The sequence below is a fragment of the Hydra vulgaris genome, chromosome 13 (assembly GCF_038396675.1).
Source record: "Hydra vulgaris chromosome 13, alternate assembly HydraT2T_AEP".
In the NCBI taxonomy this organism is placed as follows: domain Eukaryota; kingdom Metazoa; phylum Cnidaria; class Hydrozoa; order Anthoathecata; family Hydridae; genus Hydra; species Hydra vulgaris.
In genome coordinates, this window is record NC_088932.1 from 6,799,728 (window position 1) to 6,820,000 (window position 20,273).

The following is a 20,273-nucleotide window of genomic DNA, read 5'->3' on the forward strand; positions in this document are numbered from 1 at the left end:
TAAAAATTTCATACGGTCGTTGAAAAACCAATTAAAAATGTTTTAACCTGGATCTTTCAAAAATGTTTACAAATTGCTCCAGTGCCAACTGGATTTTTTAAGTTTATTTAAATAGTAAGCCGTTAATAGTTAAAATTTCTTTTTAAATTTAGCTGAAGAACAAATCATATGCTATTTTTTATTAGTTTCTTTCTGTAATTTTTTCGGATAAGATTTTATTAACACGTTAATATAGGAATTTACTAAAGTTAATGAATTTTTTTCATGCTTACCGCCTTTATCGACGCCATCAGCTTAAACACTGCTATATGGCGCAAAGAATTTTATGAAAGTTATATTAAAATTTTACCTTAATTTTTACTTCATTTTCATTTTTCGATTATTTATAAAGCTATTGCTTTTTTCAAAACATATAGCTTTTCCATGAAATGAATTCTTGGTTTGAACCTTAAATCGACAAAGACTTTCTGGTCACAGAAGGCAATTCCAAAAGAAGTATGAAAACGAAGCAGAAAGTGATACTTTAAATTGTTACTTAGTTATATGTTGCTTTTGCTCTATTTGAAAAAATATTATTTAATCAATCAATCAATCATATATATTCTGAAAATGTTTACTTCACGGATATTTACAAACAGTAATGCCACAAACGGTAAACACTTAAAGCACTAATTTTTTTATACTCTAATCAGTAATATTAATAAAATTGTTGTTATAACAAAAAGAAAAATAAGTAATAAGAATAACGATAATAACAATATTATTAATCATTCCGAATTGACCCCAAACTGTTTGCTGACGGTTCGCCAATGTTGAGTGAACCATTAGGAAGATGTTGTACCATTTACGGTATGTGTGCTGGGATTAAAAGTATTAAATATACTATAAATAGTTTAATGAGCCAAATTCAATATACAAATCACACACACAAACACACACACACACACACACACACATATATATATAAATAAATAAATATATATATATATATATATATATATATATATATATATATATATACATATATATATATATATATATATATATATATACATATATATATATATATATATATATATATATATATATATATATATATATATATATATATATATATATATATATATATATATATATATATATATATATATATATATATATATATATGTATATATATATATATATATATATATATATATATATATATATATGTATATATATATATATATATATATATATATATATATATATATATATATATATGTATATATATATATGCGTATATTAATATTTGTACATATATAAATTTTTTGAAATGGCTAAATAATAGTTAAATTTTCTTTGAGTAATTACTTTGTGTTTTGCTGGGTTATAGTTAACTGGCTTCCTGCTTTAATTTATTCCAATAACACAGAATACTGAGATAGCTATCAAAAAGCTAATGAAAAGTTTATTAAAAAGTAATGAAAAATTAAGAATTTTATCAGCACCCATTGACTCAAAAATAACTAATATGTCTTGTATTTCTTGGCTTAATGTGAGTTAATGACATTTGTTGCTATTTAATTGCTGCAAGTTTGGAACACGCAGCATAATTGAATATTTACATTGCAAAATACTTTTTTGCAGAGTAAATATTCCAAAGAAAAACTTGTTTTATTCCAAATAATTGCAACTATCATAAACACAAGTCAGGTCATTTATATACAGTAGGACAAGAAGCATCACATATCAAATGTTTTTGAGTCAATGTTTGTTACACTACAACCAAATTTATATGTTACTCTTTACATTATATGTAACACTACAACCAAATTTATATAATATGAATGATTTGCGTGAAGAAGACATTTGTTTTTACTTCTTAAATAGTTGAATGACCAGTGACTTTTTGTCAGTCTTTTAGAAATAAAAAATAGTGAAAGAACTTTTGCAGTAGTCTGTTCCATAATGTTTTCTAAAAATATATTTTGGGAAGAAAAAATTTCAGATATGAAAATCCTTAAAAAACGATACGCAAGGTATAGCTTTCTTGTCTACATAACTACTAGTCTTAGCATTCTGAAGACAGCTTAGATATGTTTACTATAGCAAATTACATCGGTAAAAATTCAAAAAGATTTAGATGTTGAAATAAAGTTGATTGACGTTGATCGACTTTGATCAACGTTATTTCAACATTATTCCAACGTCGTGTGTCCTCTTGGTAAACTTATAACCAATAAACGTTATTTTATACAGAGGAGAACCTAGATATACGAGTCAACCTCTGTCTAATTTTATTTTTTATCTTATTAGCGTTCTAGGAAATATTTCTACTTTTTAAATCAAACAACTAAAAATTTGCACAACAAATTATATATATTTTTATAGAAGAGTTGATTTTACAACTGAAAATCACTAAAAATTGGGATTGAATAAAGATCTTGCATTTTTGATAATATTTTTTATAATAATTTGCAATAAAAAATTACACGAAAGGTCAAGTGGAAGATTTTAAAAAAAGACAATGATCGTAAAAATATTCCTAGTAAAAAGGTATTTCTTTTTTTTAACTTCAATTATAATAAATGCGAAAATACCAACCTTTGATTTTGTTTTCAATGGAAAATTTAAGGCAATTTTAGCAATATGCAAGTTTATATTTATTCGCATGTTGATATATAGGTATCTGAAAACCGGTTGACTTGTATTTTAAGTACATAAACTAGTTAAGTAAAAAACTCAACTCGCATACTGTGTATTTAAATTTTCGAATAAAAGAGTTTGCATAAATTGAGAAAATAATAAAACTTTACAAAACTTTAAATTACAAACATGAAACCTAAAATTTAATTCAAAATAATATTATTTATACTATTACCCTTCATTTTTATCGCGCTTTTTTAATCAAAAAAAGCCATTACTACGACCATTTCGTACTATTAAGAAAAAAATCACAATAAAGCAAAACAAAGTGCTAAAAGGATTATACAAGCTTCATTTACAAGCTACTGACATGAGATTGTAGGGAAAAATTCAATCACAAACATAAATGTAACTTTTAATGATTTCGTTAAATCTTTCAAATCAACTTATCAGTTTTGAATATATTAAAATGGAAAGATAAAAATTTGAAAATATTCCTTAAATACGGGGTTTTGTTGTTAGACAAATCAGAACATTTTTTTATGCTTATCATGATGGTGCATAATTATGCAATAATATTTTGTAAAACGCTTTTCAAATATTCTTAGTTGCGTTTTCGCTCTTTTTGTTGACGTACATAAAATACGACTCAACCTGAAAACCTATTTCAGTATTTGGTGTTATTGGAATAAACTGAGGCACGAATTTAGTCAGCAAAAAATCCAGCACAATATAATGCAAGTACTCAAAGAAAATCTAAATATTATATAACTGTAAAATAAGAATAAAATATTTATAGTGCAAACACGACTCTTAACCTAAAAAAAACTCAAGCGTTTATACATAAGCCGTAAAAAACGGGCCTAATAAATTTTTACGGAAAATTTGTCAAGTCGTGTTATAGCGTGTACACGAAACAAATGTGAAAGTAGAAAAACAACTAAAAAAAAGTACCCCTTAATTTTTATTTTGCACAAACTAACAATTTTAATACAATAATATAATAAGATCAAACATTAAAAAAAAATTTGATTATTCTTGTGGGAATCTAATAAAATTTCGAGCTTTTGCTTTAGTGGTACCCATAAGCTTGCGCACAGAATAAGAACCAAAACTATTTGATGCTTTTTGAAATTATATCTTAATATCTTTAATGTTTCTAAAGAGTTTAGAAGGGACTCTAGTAATAAATCACGTAGATAAGATTACTTTACAATATATTTCTTGAAGATACGACTCGTTATTTACAATAAACCCTTGGATCACGCCAAGTGAATACGTCAAGTCACACGTTGTAATATAAACGCAAGAGAGTACAGTAGCAGGAGCAAGAGCAAGCGCAAGAGAGCGAGAAAGGAGCGCTTTCTCTTATATATAAAAACAAGAAACCAACTGGCTGCTGCGTTAGCAAACTAACGCAACACTGCGGCCGGCACTTTTAAATTGTTTTTTAAAATTTCAATGTTCTTTTCACTCACAAATGTTACTTGAGTTGATTGTTCTTCAATATCGTAATGTCTTTCTAACAGATAAATTTTATTTGCTGTTCTTTTAATAATAACAGATCTATCGCCAGAAATGACACGTATTTCGGCAGCACGTACTTGTCCATCATTTGAATATCGCAACCTTTGTATAACGCCCATTTTCCACACTGAACGTGGAACCTTTGGATCGTCGATTATCACAACATCGCCGACTTTCATTTGAAATCCCCAACTTCGATGTGTCACGCTTTTATGCAATTCTCGTAAACTTGTTAAATATTCTCCTTTCCAGATATGCCAATAAAAATCCAAAATTGCTTTTTGGTGTAAATATTTTTGCTTATCATTGAATTGGTCTGTAGGTAAAAGGTTACTAAGATTTGCAGATTCTAAAGGTAATTTCCTTCCAAACACGAGATGATTTGGGGTTAGTGGTTCGTCACCAGGCACATCGTAAAGAAATGTAATCGGCCGGTTATTGATAGTAACAACAATTTCAGCCAGAATTGTAGTCATTTCTTCGTAAGTTACTCTTGATGTTCCAAGCACTTTTTTAATCACTCTCTTGGTGGTTCGGATCATTCTTTCGAATATCCCTCCCCACCAAGGAGCTGCTGGAACGTTAAAACACCATCGTATACGTCGTAAACTCGTGAAGCTTTGAGTTTCTTCCGCAGAGAAGTTAGAACCATTATCACTTATGAATTGTAAGGGTGCGCCAAAGCGACTAATAAAGCGCCGAAGACCACGAATGCAAGCTTCCGCTGAACAATCGGGCACCAAATCTAAATAAAGAAAACGTGTACTACAACATGTAGCGACAAATATCCACGCTTTGTACATCATATTAGATTCATAAATGTTTTTAATCATAATTGGACCGCAAAGATCTACTCCAACGTACTTAAATGCATATTTATCACTAACTCTCGATAAGGGTAGAGGCGGAGAATTCGGATATTTATAGGGTTTACTGTCAAATCTTCTGCAAACGTGACAATTTCTAATTATAGTCTTAATTAGACTACGAGATTTTGACAACCAAAACTTAGTTCTCAATTCATTTAATGTTTCTTTAACACCACCATGTTTAGTAATATAATGATAATGTAATATAATTAAATTTGAAAAGTAACTCTTAATAGGTAAGTATATAGGAAACTTAGAATCAAAGGGAATCGGTGCGTTTTCAAAAAAACGACCTTTACAACGAATTAATTCATTAACAGTAAAAAATCCTAAATCTCTTTTAAGTTGGTTGTAAGACTCACTATTAAAAATGCTTTTCTGAATAAATTTAATCCACAACAATTCCGCATTATTTAGTTCTAAAGTAGTTATTGTATAAAAATCATTATTGAATTCTTTTTTAATAATGCGAACAAAACGTAAAACTAAAGCTGTAACCTTAAGAAGACGATCGTATGTTTTAAAATTCTTGATATTCATAAAATCTAAATTAACTATAGAATGTTCTGAAGTAATTAAAGTTGCGACTTCAGACAGAGAATCTCCTTGCTTGCTTAAATCAAATGAAGGCCATGAAATAAAATCATTGAATAGAAAACTTGGACCTTTAAACCAAAGGTCGTTTTTTTGAAAAGTACTAAATCTACATCCGCGAGATATAATATCCGCGGGATTTCTTTCACTTTCAATATAACTCCAAAAATTAATATCATACAAAGAACGAATTTTTTCTAAGCGTTTCTGAACAAATGCTTCATATTTTTTATTTACATTGTTTACCCAATTAAGACAAATAATAGAATCAGAAAATAACTTGATGCAAGAAATATTTAAAACACAAGATAATTCTTTATATACAACTATAAACAAATTAGCTAATAATAACATTGCCCTTAATTCTAACTTAGGAATAGTATTTTTAAGCAAAGGAGAAACTCTAGATTTAGAAGTAACTAGACAAGAATTCGCAACTCCCTCAGCGCTACTCCTTAAATAAATACAACACCCATACGCTTTTAGGCTCGCATCGCAAAAACCATATAATTCAAATTTAATGTTTTGGATGTTGTCTACACACTTACTATACCATCTTGGAACACAGATAAAAGGTACTGAACCTAAATCATTAATAATATCATTCCATTCAATCAATATATCATCTCCTATAAGTGAATTCCAACCTAACTTTAACTTACAAATCGACTGAAATAATATCTTACATCTTACAATAATGGGATTCACTAATCCCAAAGGATCATAAAAACTTGCAACGAATCTAAGAATACTTCTTTTAGAAGGTTTATTGTGCACTAAATATAATAAATCCTGAAAGGAAAAAATAAAGTTATCTTCAATTTTATCCCATTTTAAACCAAGAACTTTTGTTATGTCACTTGAGGTTGGATTGTGCTCTTTGATTAAACTATTAAGCTCCATTGAATTTGACTCGAATTTTCTAAGGTAAAAATTTCCTTCTCTTAAACACGATTTCGCTTTATTATAAAATAAAAGTCCTTCGGCAACAGAATCGAAACTTGCATTAAAATCATCTACATGTAACGATTGAATTAATTTCTTGCTAAATTCAAAATCGTTCGCAGCATAATGTTTAGCGTGATTAATTAAGGTCGCAGATAATAAGAAAGGAGAAGAAGTCACGCCAAACAAAACTCGACACAATCATTAAACACTTAAATCAGCACTTTTTAAATTATTATTGTCTAAATCAAATAAGTCTTTGTACCATAGAAATCTTACAAAGTCACGATGCTTTTCAGCTAATGCGATGTTTAAAAAAGCTTTCTCAATATCGGCAATTATAGCGATCCGCTTTGCACGAAAACGTAAAAGTATACTATATAATGAAGTTGTAAGTGATGGTCCTGAAAATAGACACTCATTTAACGAAGGACCAGATGTGCAAGCACTTGCATCGAAAACTATACGCACCTTTGAAGTTAGTTTATCTTCACGTATTACAGGGCGGTGAGGTAAATAGTGAACGTCACCAATATTTGATTCAAAATTAGAGACTTTCTCAATAATGCCTTTAGATAATTGATCCTTAATAATATTATTGTAAGATGCAAATAAATCTCTATCGCTTGCAAGTTTTTTCTCTAATGCTAAAAACCTAGACTTGCATAAATTGTAATTGTCGCCTATCACCGGATGATCTGTTTTAAAAGGTAATTCAACTTCATACATTAAACCATTAAACTTAATATTTTTCTGAAAGTTTTCATAAACAATCTTATCACTTTCACTAATTATGGAATCATCCCATAATAAATTTAAAGTCATTTTTAATTAAAACTTGTTCCTTATTAAAATCAGACGCAACCTTTAAAACAAGAGAAGTTAAAACAGTTGAATTATCAAATTGATCCCTATTAACTATCATGGGACCACTTATTAAATATCCTAATGTAGATTTAATCGCTACGGGACCAGTAGCTCCCCTAATAATAGAATTTTCTATAAACTTCCAATAAAAGTTTGCTCCTATTAAAATGTCAACTGATAAATTTTCTTTAGAATTATTATGATCGGCTAATTTAGGACCCTTAAGATGTTTATAATTATTACGTGCTATATTAATATGCTGCCCACTTAAAGGGGAACATATATCCTTTACAAAACATTCAATACTTATAAAATAACCATAAATACTTTTAATAGAAACTCTCACTCTATCTAAGACTTCAGAAATGCTACCGTGCCCAAATGTTTTTATGTTAATTTCTTTACTATTAATACGTTTTAGGTTAAGTTTGGCACAAGTCTCAGGAGTGACGTAGCTTAGTTGCGAACAATTATCAAATAAAATTCGGCATGTAGCAAATCTGGAATGATCTTGATTTTTAACAGTAGCTATTGCTGTTTGTAACAATACGGTTTCAGTAGGTTGAAGAACAGATTTAGAAGCAGAAAGAAAAGATGTACTCGCTACTGAAGTCAACTCGCTGTCTTTGTTGTTATTATGTTTATCTCTATTGTCACTGTCACAAATAAATACATGATGAAATCGATTGCATTTAAAACATTTTAATTTTGATGAACACTTATTGCTATAATGTTTATTACTAAGACAACGAAAACAACACTTTTTATCACTTAAAATCTTTTTTCTAGCCGTAATGTAAGTTACTAATTTACACTGATGCGATTTGTGGTTATTATCGCAAAATAAACACACAGGTGAATAAGAATCATTTCTTTTATAATTATAAGTTTTCTTATCGTATTTACTATTTGAATTATCACTCGAATGAAACGTACTGGCAGTGAAAGTTAAAGTATTTGCGTTAAAAGAATTTATGTGTTCTCGCGCTCTTAACTCAGATTTTAAAATATCGAACACATCTTTAATTTCCCAGGCTCCATCTTCATCTAATTTACGACTAATAATTAAATTGAGCTCCTCTAAAAGCTTTTCAAGTATTATTGGTACAAGTAAAGTCCCATACATCGAGGAATTAATACCAATATTTTCTAGACTACGTATCTGAATTTCCACAGTATCTAGAAGAGTTCGCAAAGAACTTATATTTTTAATATTGTTAATGCGTTCAAGCTTTAATAATTTTTTCATATAAAAAGAAACTGTCAATTGTTTACTCGAAAATCTTTGTTTTAAAATATCTAAAGCTATAATGTAATTATCGTTAGAAAGCGACAGACCATTAATAGCTGAATATGCTTGACCTTGAACCAAGTTCCTTAAATAAATCATTTTTTGAATATTACTTAGGTCATCATTTTTATTTATCGCACAGTCAAAATTTTCCCAAAAGGGTTGCCAATTGCCGTCAAATGCTTCAATTTTCAATGTTGGAAGCTTAATCATTTTATTACTTTTAAATGTTACTGTAGAACTCGCATCGTCGTTAGATTTAATAGAAAATTTATTTAAAAAATTGCTTATTTTTGAATTCTCTCTTATAAAGCTTAATGTAAAGTCAATAGCTAAATTATCGTTAATTTGTAACTCATCCGCGTCATCAATTAAAATTGAAATTTCATCATCAAAAATCTTAATTCTCTCAAATCTATCATTCGCCGTTTCTCTTAGATTAATAAGTTCTGATAAATTTTCATTATGGTTAACGTCTTCCATTAAATCGTTTGCCTGATCGAATATTTTTTTAATAGAATTGACATTCATAGTTCGCACTCTTCTTTTTGTTGTTAGTACAGACATTTCACAAATCTTACGTCAAATTTAAAGGAGAATTTCTAACTTAAAAGTATTTATTGCACAATAAAGAAAGGCAATTAATTTTAGAATGTTTTAGTTAAATAGAACGTTTCAAAGTTTAAATTTTCACGGACTTTAAAATTTTTAATAGCGTACAATAACTTGTTTAAAAGAAATTTATCAGTAAACGACAAACACAGAGCAATAAAATAAAATTCAAAATGGCAGAAAGTATTTTGAACAACTGAATTCAATCTTAAGAAGTTTCGCAAAAGGATATCGCAAATCTTGTCTAATTTATTTTTAATATTATTTAATCTTATTTTCCTATACATACGATATGTTAACTTAAATATAGTCTAAAATCACTAAACATAAACTTAAATCTCAAATAATAAAATCACTTAGCTTTACTTGGTCTTTAAACGTAACTTGGTCTTTAAACGTAACTTGGTCTTTAAACGTAACTTTAAACGTAACTTGGTCTTTAAACGTAATTTTTTAAACGTAAATCGTATTCTCCACGAAGAACAGCATCAATTTCACCTAAATTAAAATATAATAATCTGTAGTAGTCTTATCATAAATCTCAAAAAAAAATCAACTATCAAAATAATTAATAAAAATAAAAACAACTTAGCTAGTTAAATCTTCGATTATCTTTTAAATCGTGGGCTCCATAAAGAGTTTAGAAGGGACTCTAGTAATAAATCACGCAGATAAGATTACTTTACAATATATTTCTTGAAGATACGACTCGTTATTTACAATAAACCCTTGGATCACGCCAAGTGAATACGCCAAGTCACACGTTGTAATATAAACGCAAGAGAGTACAGTAGCAGGAGCAAGAGCAAGCGCAAGAGAGCGAGAAAGGAGCGCTTTCTCTTATATATATAAAAACAAGAAACCAACTGGCTGCTGCGTTAGCAAACTAACGCAACAGTTTCTGCAAAGCTTTTTTGTTTTTTTCATTTTCCTTTTAATAATAGTCCAGTACTTTTCAATAACTCTCAATTCTGAGCAGTTTGGAGGATTTTCTGTTTTAGGCACAAATTTCACATTATTCTTTTTATACCATTTCATAGCTAGTTTACAATAATGAATTGAAGCTAAATCAGGCCAGAAAACAAGTCTGATATTGTGTGATTTAATGAGAGGTAAAAGGCGTTTTTGTAAACGTTCTTTAACATATATTTGACCAGAGAGTGTGGGCTGAGAAATATAAAGTGCTGATTTTTTGCCACAACTGCAAATAGCTTGCCAAATCAAAGCATTTTTACCGAACTTGTCATGTTTTGTGTATTTAAATTTCTTATCTACTTTTCCTCTATATTTGGCAATATAATAAACAGCACCAGAAATTTGTTGATGATTGTTCTTGATATAAGTTTCATCGTCTTCAATAATACAGAAATTTTTAGAAACAAAATTGTCATACAACTTTCTGCCGCGGGTTCTTGCACTTTTTTGTTGAGTTTCAGAACGGTTGGGCACATATTGTGCTTTGAAAGAATGACAACCATGTTTCTAACTTTTGCAACAAAACTATGAGAAAATCCTTATATTTTTGCCTGTTTCCCTTAGTGAAAGGTTTGGGTTATTCTTAAAACTATTAACCAGTTTTCTGAATAGTTTTATATCTTTAAAACCTTGCTTTCTTCCACCACCAGATTTGCGTTTTGATCGATATTTTTTTGAGAAAAACATTGAATAGCACGACTAAAGGTGTATGGATGTATTTGCAACGATTTTGCGATCGAATTGTAGCAACTATTAGGATTTTGCAAATATTTGTGGATTATTTTTTCTCTTACGTCTTCTTCTTTTGTCATTTTTAAAACTAATTTCAAGTTAAATACAAAAACATATTTTTTTGAAGCCACAAAACGTTAGAATCAAAATACAAAACATTTAAAAGATTTTTTTACAAGCACTGAAAAAAAAGCACGTTCTTATTCTTTCACATTTATTTCGTGTACACGTTTTAATATAAATAGGCTATGAACTAGCAAGTAAGGGATCGTCTATAAATTACGCAACGCAAAAATATTTTACAAACGAAAGAAGGAGATATTAGGCTCTCTTACGCGGCGAATCTAATTATACTTAATGAGCTATTTTCCTTTTTTGATTAAATTAAGACACTACAAGGGAAAACTTTTGACCGTTTATGGTTTTTTCTTTATTGTGAAAGTTTGCGTTACGTAATTTATGGACAATCTTGTAGTTTGTATGTTTAATCTTGTAGTTTGTATGTTTTATTAAAAATGTATTTACAGTTAAGTATTACTTTTACTTTAACTAATTTATCAAAAAATGGTTAACTTTAATTACATTTTTAATAAAATAATCCAGCTACTAAGAGTTAAAAAATCAATTTATAATAGAATATTATTAATACATCAAAAATATCATAACCTAATATCAAAAAAATGTTATGTTTAAATGTGATTGTGTATTTGCATCTATTTTTTAGACTTTTTTAAATTTTCCTTATATAAGGTAATGTAACAATTTTTATTGTTATGTTATAATATTTTTGATTTATTATCTATATTCTATAATATATTGATTTTTTAACTTTTACTAGCTAGAATACTTTAACAAAAAAGTTTATATAGTGAAATAACGTTATAATGTAAAATAATTTTTAATGTAACGTTCTAATGTTTTGATGCTTTATTATATCTAGAGTTCATAGTTTTTTTCTTAGTATTTAATAAAGACTTTTCTTAGTATTACTAAAGATGAGTTAGTGTTAACATTTTTTAACAGTTATAAAATTTTTCAGTCATTTTTATTTTTCACACGTGAAGACACGTGATGAAACTTTTGAAATGCTTTTTTATAGTAATACAAGGGTTAATTAAAAAAAATTTATTCTAAAATTCCGCAACTGCATTTCAAATCAGGTTCACGGATATTTGCTAAATAAATACAGCATAATTATAATAAGATGCAATAAATAAATCTTAAACTAAATAAAAAAAACTTTACATAAAGATATTATTTACCTTGAATTTCTTTGATTAACTAATTCATCTAAAATTTAAAAGTTCAGCATTTTTATGTTGTTTATCTATTTATTAAAAATAAAAGTTAAACCATTTTAACAAATCTTAGATTAATTCAATACCTCAGTTCTTTGTTAGAAAATTAAGAAACAGCTTATATATTAATAATTAATTTGTTATAGATTTTTTAATATATGAGATACTTCTTAACTTTTTATACCTGTGATGATACTTGGACTTCTATGAGCATCTTAAATTGCTCAAAGTCCAAAAATTATCACAGAAATCTGAGGAAGAGCATTTAACTACGAAGTTTACGCCTCAATTGTATTAGTAGAAAAAAATAAAAATGAAATGAAAACATTATTGCAATTTAGTTATTTTACCTCTGCATTTCCTCTCAATTAAATTCACTATATCGAAACGTTCAAAAGATTCCAGTACTAACTTTAATTGGTCCCATGAATTTATTTGATGTTTTTGTTTCCATAATTTTAAAACATTATCAGCTTTCTCAAAACTCGTTTTTTTATCAGAATCAATGTTATTAAGGTCTGCATCACGTAAACCTAAATGTCTTCCCAGTCGATACCAATCTGGTCCAATTTCATAACTTACTATACCAAAAATATTAGAAGGCAATTTGTCAGGATTCGATGAATTTCTTGACACTATTTATTGAAATTTTTAGTTAAAAAAATTAAACTAAATGTTTAAAAAAGTTTTTAAAAACGGTTTAAAAAATAAATCACATAAGCAATATCACAAAATAAATAAATTAAATCCGTCATTTCACAAAGTACATTTATACAATACTCTTAAATTTAAAACTTCTTCATGATTATTTTTTTTTAAAAAAATAAAAGTCATATTATTTATTTAAATATCTTTATAGCAGTTATGTAATTTTACTCTCACTATGTTTAGTTTCTTTACCTTTTTTTTCATTTTACCTTTTTTTTTTGTTAATAAAATTTTTTTTTATTGATTTAAAAAAGTTTTAATAAATGAACTTTTACCTTTTTCGAAATGATTCGTTCAATTTAGTATATGTGAATAAAGAAAAATCAATTTACAGCAAAAAAAATTTTAGTATTTAACATTGCTCACAGTAAATCACGGTGGCCGCGAAGTTTGAAATATTCCCATACCCAGTTTTATTTTAATGATAAATTACATTTATGAAAATAAATATTTGAAAAGTAAAAAGCTTCAAACATCAAAAAATATTTAAAAACTCGAAAAAACTTTTATTAAACATCTTTCATTTTCAACAAAATAGACAACAAAACACAGCGTTTTTAAAATACTCTGGTGCACAGCCTCTTAAGAGTTGCCAACGTCAAAAATGTTCTTCTCTGTTTTAAAGCTCTATTTTCATAAAATCAAAATAATCAGAAAAGTCAGAAAAGCTTCGTTAAGCAAGTAAATCTGCTGATGAAAAAGAAAGAAACTTATATTTTAGACATCCATAACAAACGCTTACCATACCATTCTTATTTTATTTACATCAATTTAAATATTGAACATTATTTGTTTGAAAAAATGTAAGCAAAATAAAGACTTTTGAGTTTCTATTTAAGGCAATATAAAAATCGTTATATACCTTGATATTACTTTAAATCTAAACGACTGCAGCTTCTAACCTACCACAAACCTGAAAGTATGTTACATTACAGCCATATATGTTTCAACCACCCACTATGAAACTAAAGAAATAACCCTACAAATTTGAATATAGGCAGTTAATCATCTAACTCTTCTAGCAAACTAATTTTCAAAATATCTGTACCTATTTACAAAGAAGCGTTGAAAAATCTTGATATTGCAACAATCTCTAATATCGTCCTATTTAAACCCTGTTGAATAGTATTAACCTGTTGAATAAAATAACGATGTTAAATTTAAATAATATAAGAATGTTATAACAACAAGCACAGAAACAGTTGTATTTAATTTAATATAGTTATAGATATAAAAGGCATGTGATCGTTTTATAATATAGTTTGTGAAAACGTAGTTAAAAAGTGAACCATAAAAAAAAGGTACCGGTTGACAGCAAGTAAAAAGTAAAGGAACGTTTAATTAAATTTACAATTTGGGCTTCATCAAAATTAATGCTATTAAAAGCAAGCACTTGTTTTAATTTCACCTAAAGGCAAAGCTCTATAATAATGCAGAAGAAAATAGTTTACTGTCTTAAACAAAAGTCTCTTCTCTTTAAGGATTTTTGACGCGAAAGCTTATTTTCGAATTCAAAATAAAATTGAAGAATATATGGCTTAAAAGTTTTAAGTTTTAACATTTTTTTTTTAATTAGTTTTAACAAGATTGTTTTATGTTTTAGTTTGCTTAAGAAGTATTATTTTTGTGTATGTATTTATATACATGCATCTTTCTATTAGATAGAAAAAATAAATTAGTACCTGTAGATACTAATTTACTTCATTTTTCTATTAGAATATTTGATATTAAAAATATAACTAGATAAAATATATAAAATTATATATTATAATTTATAATATATATATAAAGTTTATTATACTTATATATAAATTAGTATAATAAACTTTATATATATATTATAAATTATACATACAACTTTTACATAAACTTTATGTATAAATTATATTTGATTTTTATATTGACTATTTAATTCAGTGTTTTTCACTGGTATTCAGCTATTTCTGAATTTTCGCCTCCTTCGTCCCTATTTTTTTAACTTAATTTGTATTCTGCACAGCAAATCTCCTTTCTCCGTCACCTGAACTACAGACCATTGTCTGAAGAATACATTTACTATGTACATTTCAGGCAAAGGAGCAGACGTGCTGTAAAACAATAACCTTCATAAACTTGTTTTTTTTTTCTTTACCAAGGCTAGTTGTTTAAGGATATGACGTGGAACTTAAATCCAACTGTGTTTAGTCTAAAATTATTTACTTTTCTTTAGAATAATAACTATTGTGTTACAATTATTAAATCAATTAAAGTTTTAAATTATTATATCATGTCATTATTTACATAACTAAGTTTGATACCTTAAGCTTAAACCACATAATGGAAAAAACACCCATGATGAACTCTGCTAACAATTTCAATTTTATAGATCTTTGCTTTCTAAACCATGCTCGGAGCACCGGATTCAAAGTAATCTTTTGCAAGATTCAACCATCTTGAATGATTGTGTTGGCTAATTTGAATCTTCTTTAAGTCATCAGGAAAAACACCTAATGCTATTGCATTATAAATTCTGTAAAAATATTTCCGATCTGTAGTCAATCAATCTACAACTTCCTTCTTGAGATGAATGAGATCTACAAAAAATTCAAGCTGAGGGATGTATTTCAAAATAGGAAGATTTGTTGTTATATTAATAAGTTTATCGATGTTTCCTGAGAATCTATTTTCAAATAAGTTTTTTCCATCTAAAGCTAACATTAAAAGCTTAAGTGCCAATTTCTTGGTGTGTAGCGCACTAATAATCCAGATTACTTTGAATCTTTTTTTTTTCTCAAAAAACTAATTAACTCCACCCACCCAACCTATAATAACTTTTTATTTTCAGTAAAAAAATTACTTAATATTAATTAATATTACATAACATTTTACACTACCATTTAAAGAAATAAAAATAAAACCTGTGTTAAGGTTGGTTGAATCTCCTTCAATTGAAACTAATTGGTTTTCAACGTCATGTGCAAATATCCAATCATAAAGTTGTTCCGCGATATGTTCAGCAGGTGTTCGAGTTTCTCTCTTCTCTGAATTATTTAAAAAGTGGAAAAAATATTTTCCATTAGGTTCAGAACAAATACTAAATTGATTTTTTTTGTCTACTTATGGTATGATTTACCAATATTGTCGTATACAATTGCTTTTTGTAAGATCTTTTCTACCATAGAACATTATACAATGTAGACCCTTTTCCTTTACTTCATTGTTATGTTTCTCTTTACAGACCTTATTACCCTTTGCTTTGATCTCTCGATTTTTTATATGATCTAGCGCTAGGCTTTTATCAGGTGTATGATCTTTCAAAAAATTTGCATCTTTGGCTGCTTTAAATGTTGCAGTACCTATTAATGCAGTTGCTCTGTTTCTTGTACCAAATCTTAATGCCAGCAATACAATATGATTTGCATTTAAAGTATTTAGCTGAGAAACTTTTTGAATTTCTAGTAAATAATCACTGTCATTGTAATCATTCTCAGCATGATCTGACTCCACATCATTTTGAAATAATACATCAGAATACTATACAGTCTCCCTTTTGACTTTCTTTGATTTGTTCTACTTTCTTTGATGATATTTTTTTTGTCTGGATACTTCTATTCTTTTAGCTGGACCTATTTGCATTCTACTTTTAAAACCAACTTTATCCCTCAGTGACTTTAAAAATTTAAGTTCAACAATAAGAAATTTATATTCCTGAGAACATTTGCAAACAATATGAAAGACTCGGTTGCAGCCATAATAATTAGATTGCTTGCATGATTTTATTGAACATTTATCCTTAGTTTTTCAAACAGGTTATCTAAGATTAGTTTATGATCAAAAAATTGCTAAGATGTTCCCCTACCTAACGCCGGATTATATGCTTTTTTCCAGTCATGATTGATTCTTTCCTTTCCTATTTTATTTAAGATGATGGGTATAAGTGGATTAATATTTTGGAATAAATATTTTACTGAAGTCCACAATTTTTCAGAAGTTAGTCTTAAACTTTGGTCATTTTCTTCAAACCTTCTAAGAAAGAGACCGTATCACAAAATTTTAAAGTTGGCAGTTCTGACTCTAGTAACGTTTTGACTGTACAAATTAGCTTTGTTAATTTGCATTAAACTTTATAACAAGTTTTTTTAGCCATTATTTATAACTGTAAACTTATTTCTATACAATAGATACATGCATAATTATTTATTCCTTTTACTAAATAATAAAACTATAACTAGTGGTCTGACTTTGGCGTATATAAAGAAAATTTTCGGATACAAGTCATAAATACATTTTAAAAAATTAATTATTACCAATTTTTATGATGAAATCATAACCCGCTTAGTTGCTATAATTTAAATCATACTTTGATATTATTATTGATTAAATAGGTGTAGTTTAAGACATTTATTTGATTTAAGGTAGTTTGAAGATAATAATAGAAAAAAAAGAAAGAGAAAACGCTAGGAAAATTATATATTTATGATTTAACTTAAATTTTCAAGCTAAAAATTACCTGACTAAACATTAAATGCAAATTAATAAAAGAACTGGATCTCAGTATCATATGATTAAAGACTTAAGAAAAATGTCGAGCGAATATTAATCATAAAAATTTTTCCAAAGTGACCTACCCTAATATATATATATATATATATATATATATATATATATATATATATATATATATATATATCTATATATATATATATATATATATATATATATATATATATATATATATACAGTATTGGACAAAACATTTGCAACCAACATCGAACAATGCTAAAAAGTGCTCCTAATTTTACATGTCTTAAAAAAGAAACGAACCATACTACCAAAGCAAACAGTTCAGGAGTCTAGAGTCATAGCATGCCATGACATGGGCAATCAGCTGAGAGGTGACAGCACACAAGGAGAATTTCGTTGACAAGTGCCATTTTGCAGCGGACAAAACAAGTGCAACTTTTTTGGTTTGTTTCATTTTCTTAAGTCTGGTCCGTGTAAACGTCACGGAAGTTTTTTAATACTTAAAGGAAGTATCCAGATGTTTCCAGAAGTTTCCAGAAGCATGCAGAAGCTTCCAGAAGTTTCCAGAAGAAGCATCTGGAAGCATCCAGTAGCATCCAGAAATATCCAGAAACATTCAGAAGCATCCAGACGCATCCAGAAGCTTCCAGAAGCATCGAAAAGAAGCATCTAGAATCTTCCAGAACAGATTCACACAGGTTTATTTTACTATATAAGAGACATGTAAATCGACATGTAATTCAGTCAGTATATGGAAATCAATAAGTCAGTATATAGTATATCAATACAGTTTATCAAAGTGAGTTATATCAAAGTTTTTTTTCAATCTTACACAAATTTTGTTTTTATCATATTTATACATTAACATTATCTTGAAATGTGGTAAATTAACTTATAGTGAAACATCTAAACTCTCCTCCAAAAAATCAGCAGATTATTTTTATTTATTGTATTTTTTATTTTAATTGGAGTAATATAGAGATATATTTCTCGGATTATTTTTACTTACACGTTATAATCTTGTTGTAATTGGTATTTATTTTATTCATGTCTTGGAGTTGTAAGCAACTACATTTTTATTTATCTCGTATATTTTGAACTTTACATTTATGATTTAAACTTGTATATCTTTACTGCCAATCAGTGATTGGTAACTTGTAATTACTTTGTAGTTGTAAAATAAAACATGTTTTAAAAAAAAAAAAAAGGTGTTTTATCGAAGAACATCAATACAAGAAGTGAAATACAACAAGTATTTCATTACATCAAAACAGTCCACATCCAACCAAGACGTTGTGTTCCACAGAGCATTATTGTATCATCACAAGGTAAATGTAACACGGTAAGCCTTGAGAAGCGTGATTATTTATTTTTATTATTTTTATGACTTCAAGTGCAAATATGGCTCCCGACAGTCTTGGATTGAAACTAAGAAATAAAATTATTGGCAATTACGTAAGTGGAATGTCACAAAAAAGTATTTGTGATAAATATCGCGTGAAAAAATGGACCGTATCAAGACTATGTTCCAAATATCGTTCTACGGGGAAGTTGGCAGCAGATAACGAAGGTAGAAGACCGCGTTCCACCACTTCTAAAGAGGATTCTATGATTGTCCGATCCGTCAAAAAAGATCCCTGGATATCATCAGTCGAGATACAAAAGCAATTCGAGCTGCCTGTATTGAACCGAACAATCAGACGACGTGCTGTTGAAGCCGGATTATTTTCTGGACGCCCTGCAAAGAAAATGCTGATTTCACTAAAAAACGAGAAGAAAAGACTCCTATTTTCTACATCTCATATTGACTGGAATGTGCAGAAATGGCGAACTGTCCTGTTCAGTAATAAATCGAAGTTCAACATCATTGGGAGCGATGGCATTTGCCATGTACGTCGACCGGCCGGAAAACGCCTCGATTTACGTTACTGCCATTAGACCGTGAAGCATGGTGGAGGCAATGTAATGGTCTGGGGGTGTTTTTCTGCTAACGGTCTAGGTCCATTACATCGTAACGATGGAATAATGGACCATTTCATGTATAAAAACATCCTGAAAGATGTTATGTTACCTCATGCTGAACGGAATATACCAATAAAATGGGTTTTTCAGCAAGACAACGATCCGAAACACACTACAAAAGTAGTCATGCAGTGGTTTCAAGACAACCACCTATCGGTGATGGATTGGCCGCCTTAATTTCCGGATCTCAACCCTATAGAGAACCTGTGGGAGATCGTCAACCGCAGAATTATTCGTGAAGGTGTTCGTAATAAGGATCAACTGTTTGAACAAATCCAAAAGGCCTGGGCAGCGATTCCACAAAGTTTCATTGATCACCTGATCAAATCTATGCCTCGAAGATGCAAGGCTGTTATCGACAACAAAGGATTCGCCACGAAATATTGATAGCGAAATACAGCTTGGTCAACATTTTGTCGAGTTGCACTTGTTTTGTCTGGAAGGAAATCAATTTTTTTAAATACTTTCGATTAATTTATTAATTTTCGTGTACAAATAATGATCTTTGTGATGAATAAAACTTGAAGAACTTTGTCTCTAAACGACTAAATAGTTATTTCTCTAAATTGAAAAAATGCAGCACGTTTATATAAAGAAACTAAATTAGCATTATTTGGTTGCACTCGTTTTGTCCGATACTGTATATCTTGTACGTCGTAATAGCATAAAATAAGTAATTATTTTTAAAAATAACACAATTTT

The 20,273-nt window shown here is 28.3% G+C and overlaps 1 protein-coding gene across 1 annotated transcript in view; it reads right to left on the reverse strand.

Moving 5' to 3' along the window:
* Window positions 1-594: 594 nt before the first annotated feature.
* LOC136090131 (uncharacterized) overlaps window positions 595-20,273 on the reverse strand; it is a 24,129-nt gene continuing 4,450 nt past the window's right edge. The window contains exons 2-4 of the mRNA XM_065816241.1: window positions 12,689-12,973; window positions 12,303-12,330; window positions 595-858 (exon numbers count right to left, since the gene is read on the reverse strand). Of these exons, the coding sequence (XP_065672313.1) occupies window positions 825-858; window positions 12,303-12,330; window positions 12,689-12,973 (347 nt within the window). The 3' untranslated portion in view covers window positions 595-824. The remainder of the gene's footprint in view (window positions 859-12,302; window positions 12,331-12,688; window positions 12,974-20,273) is intronic.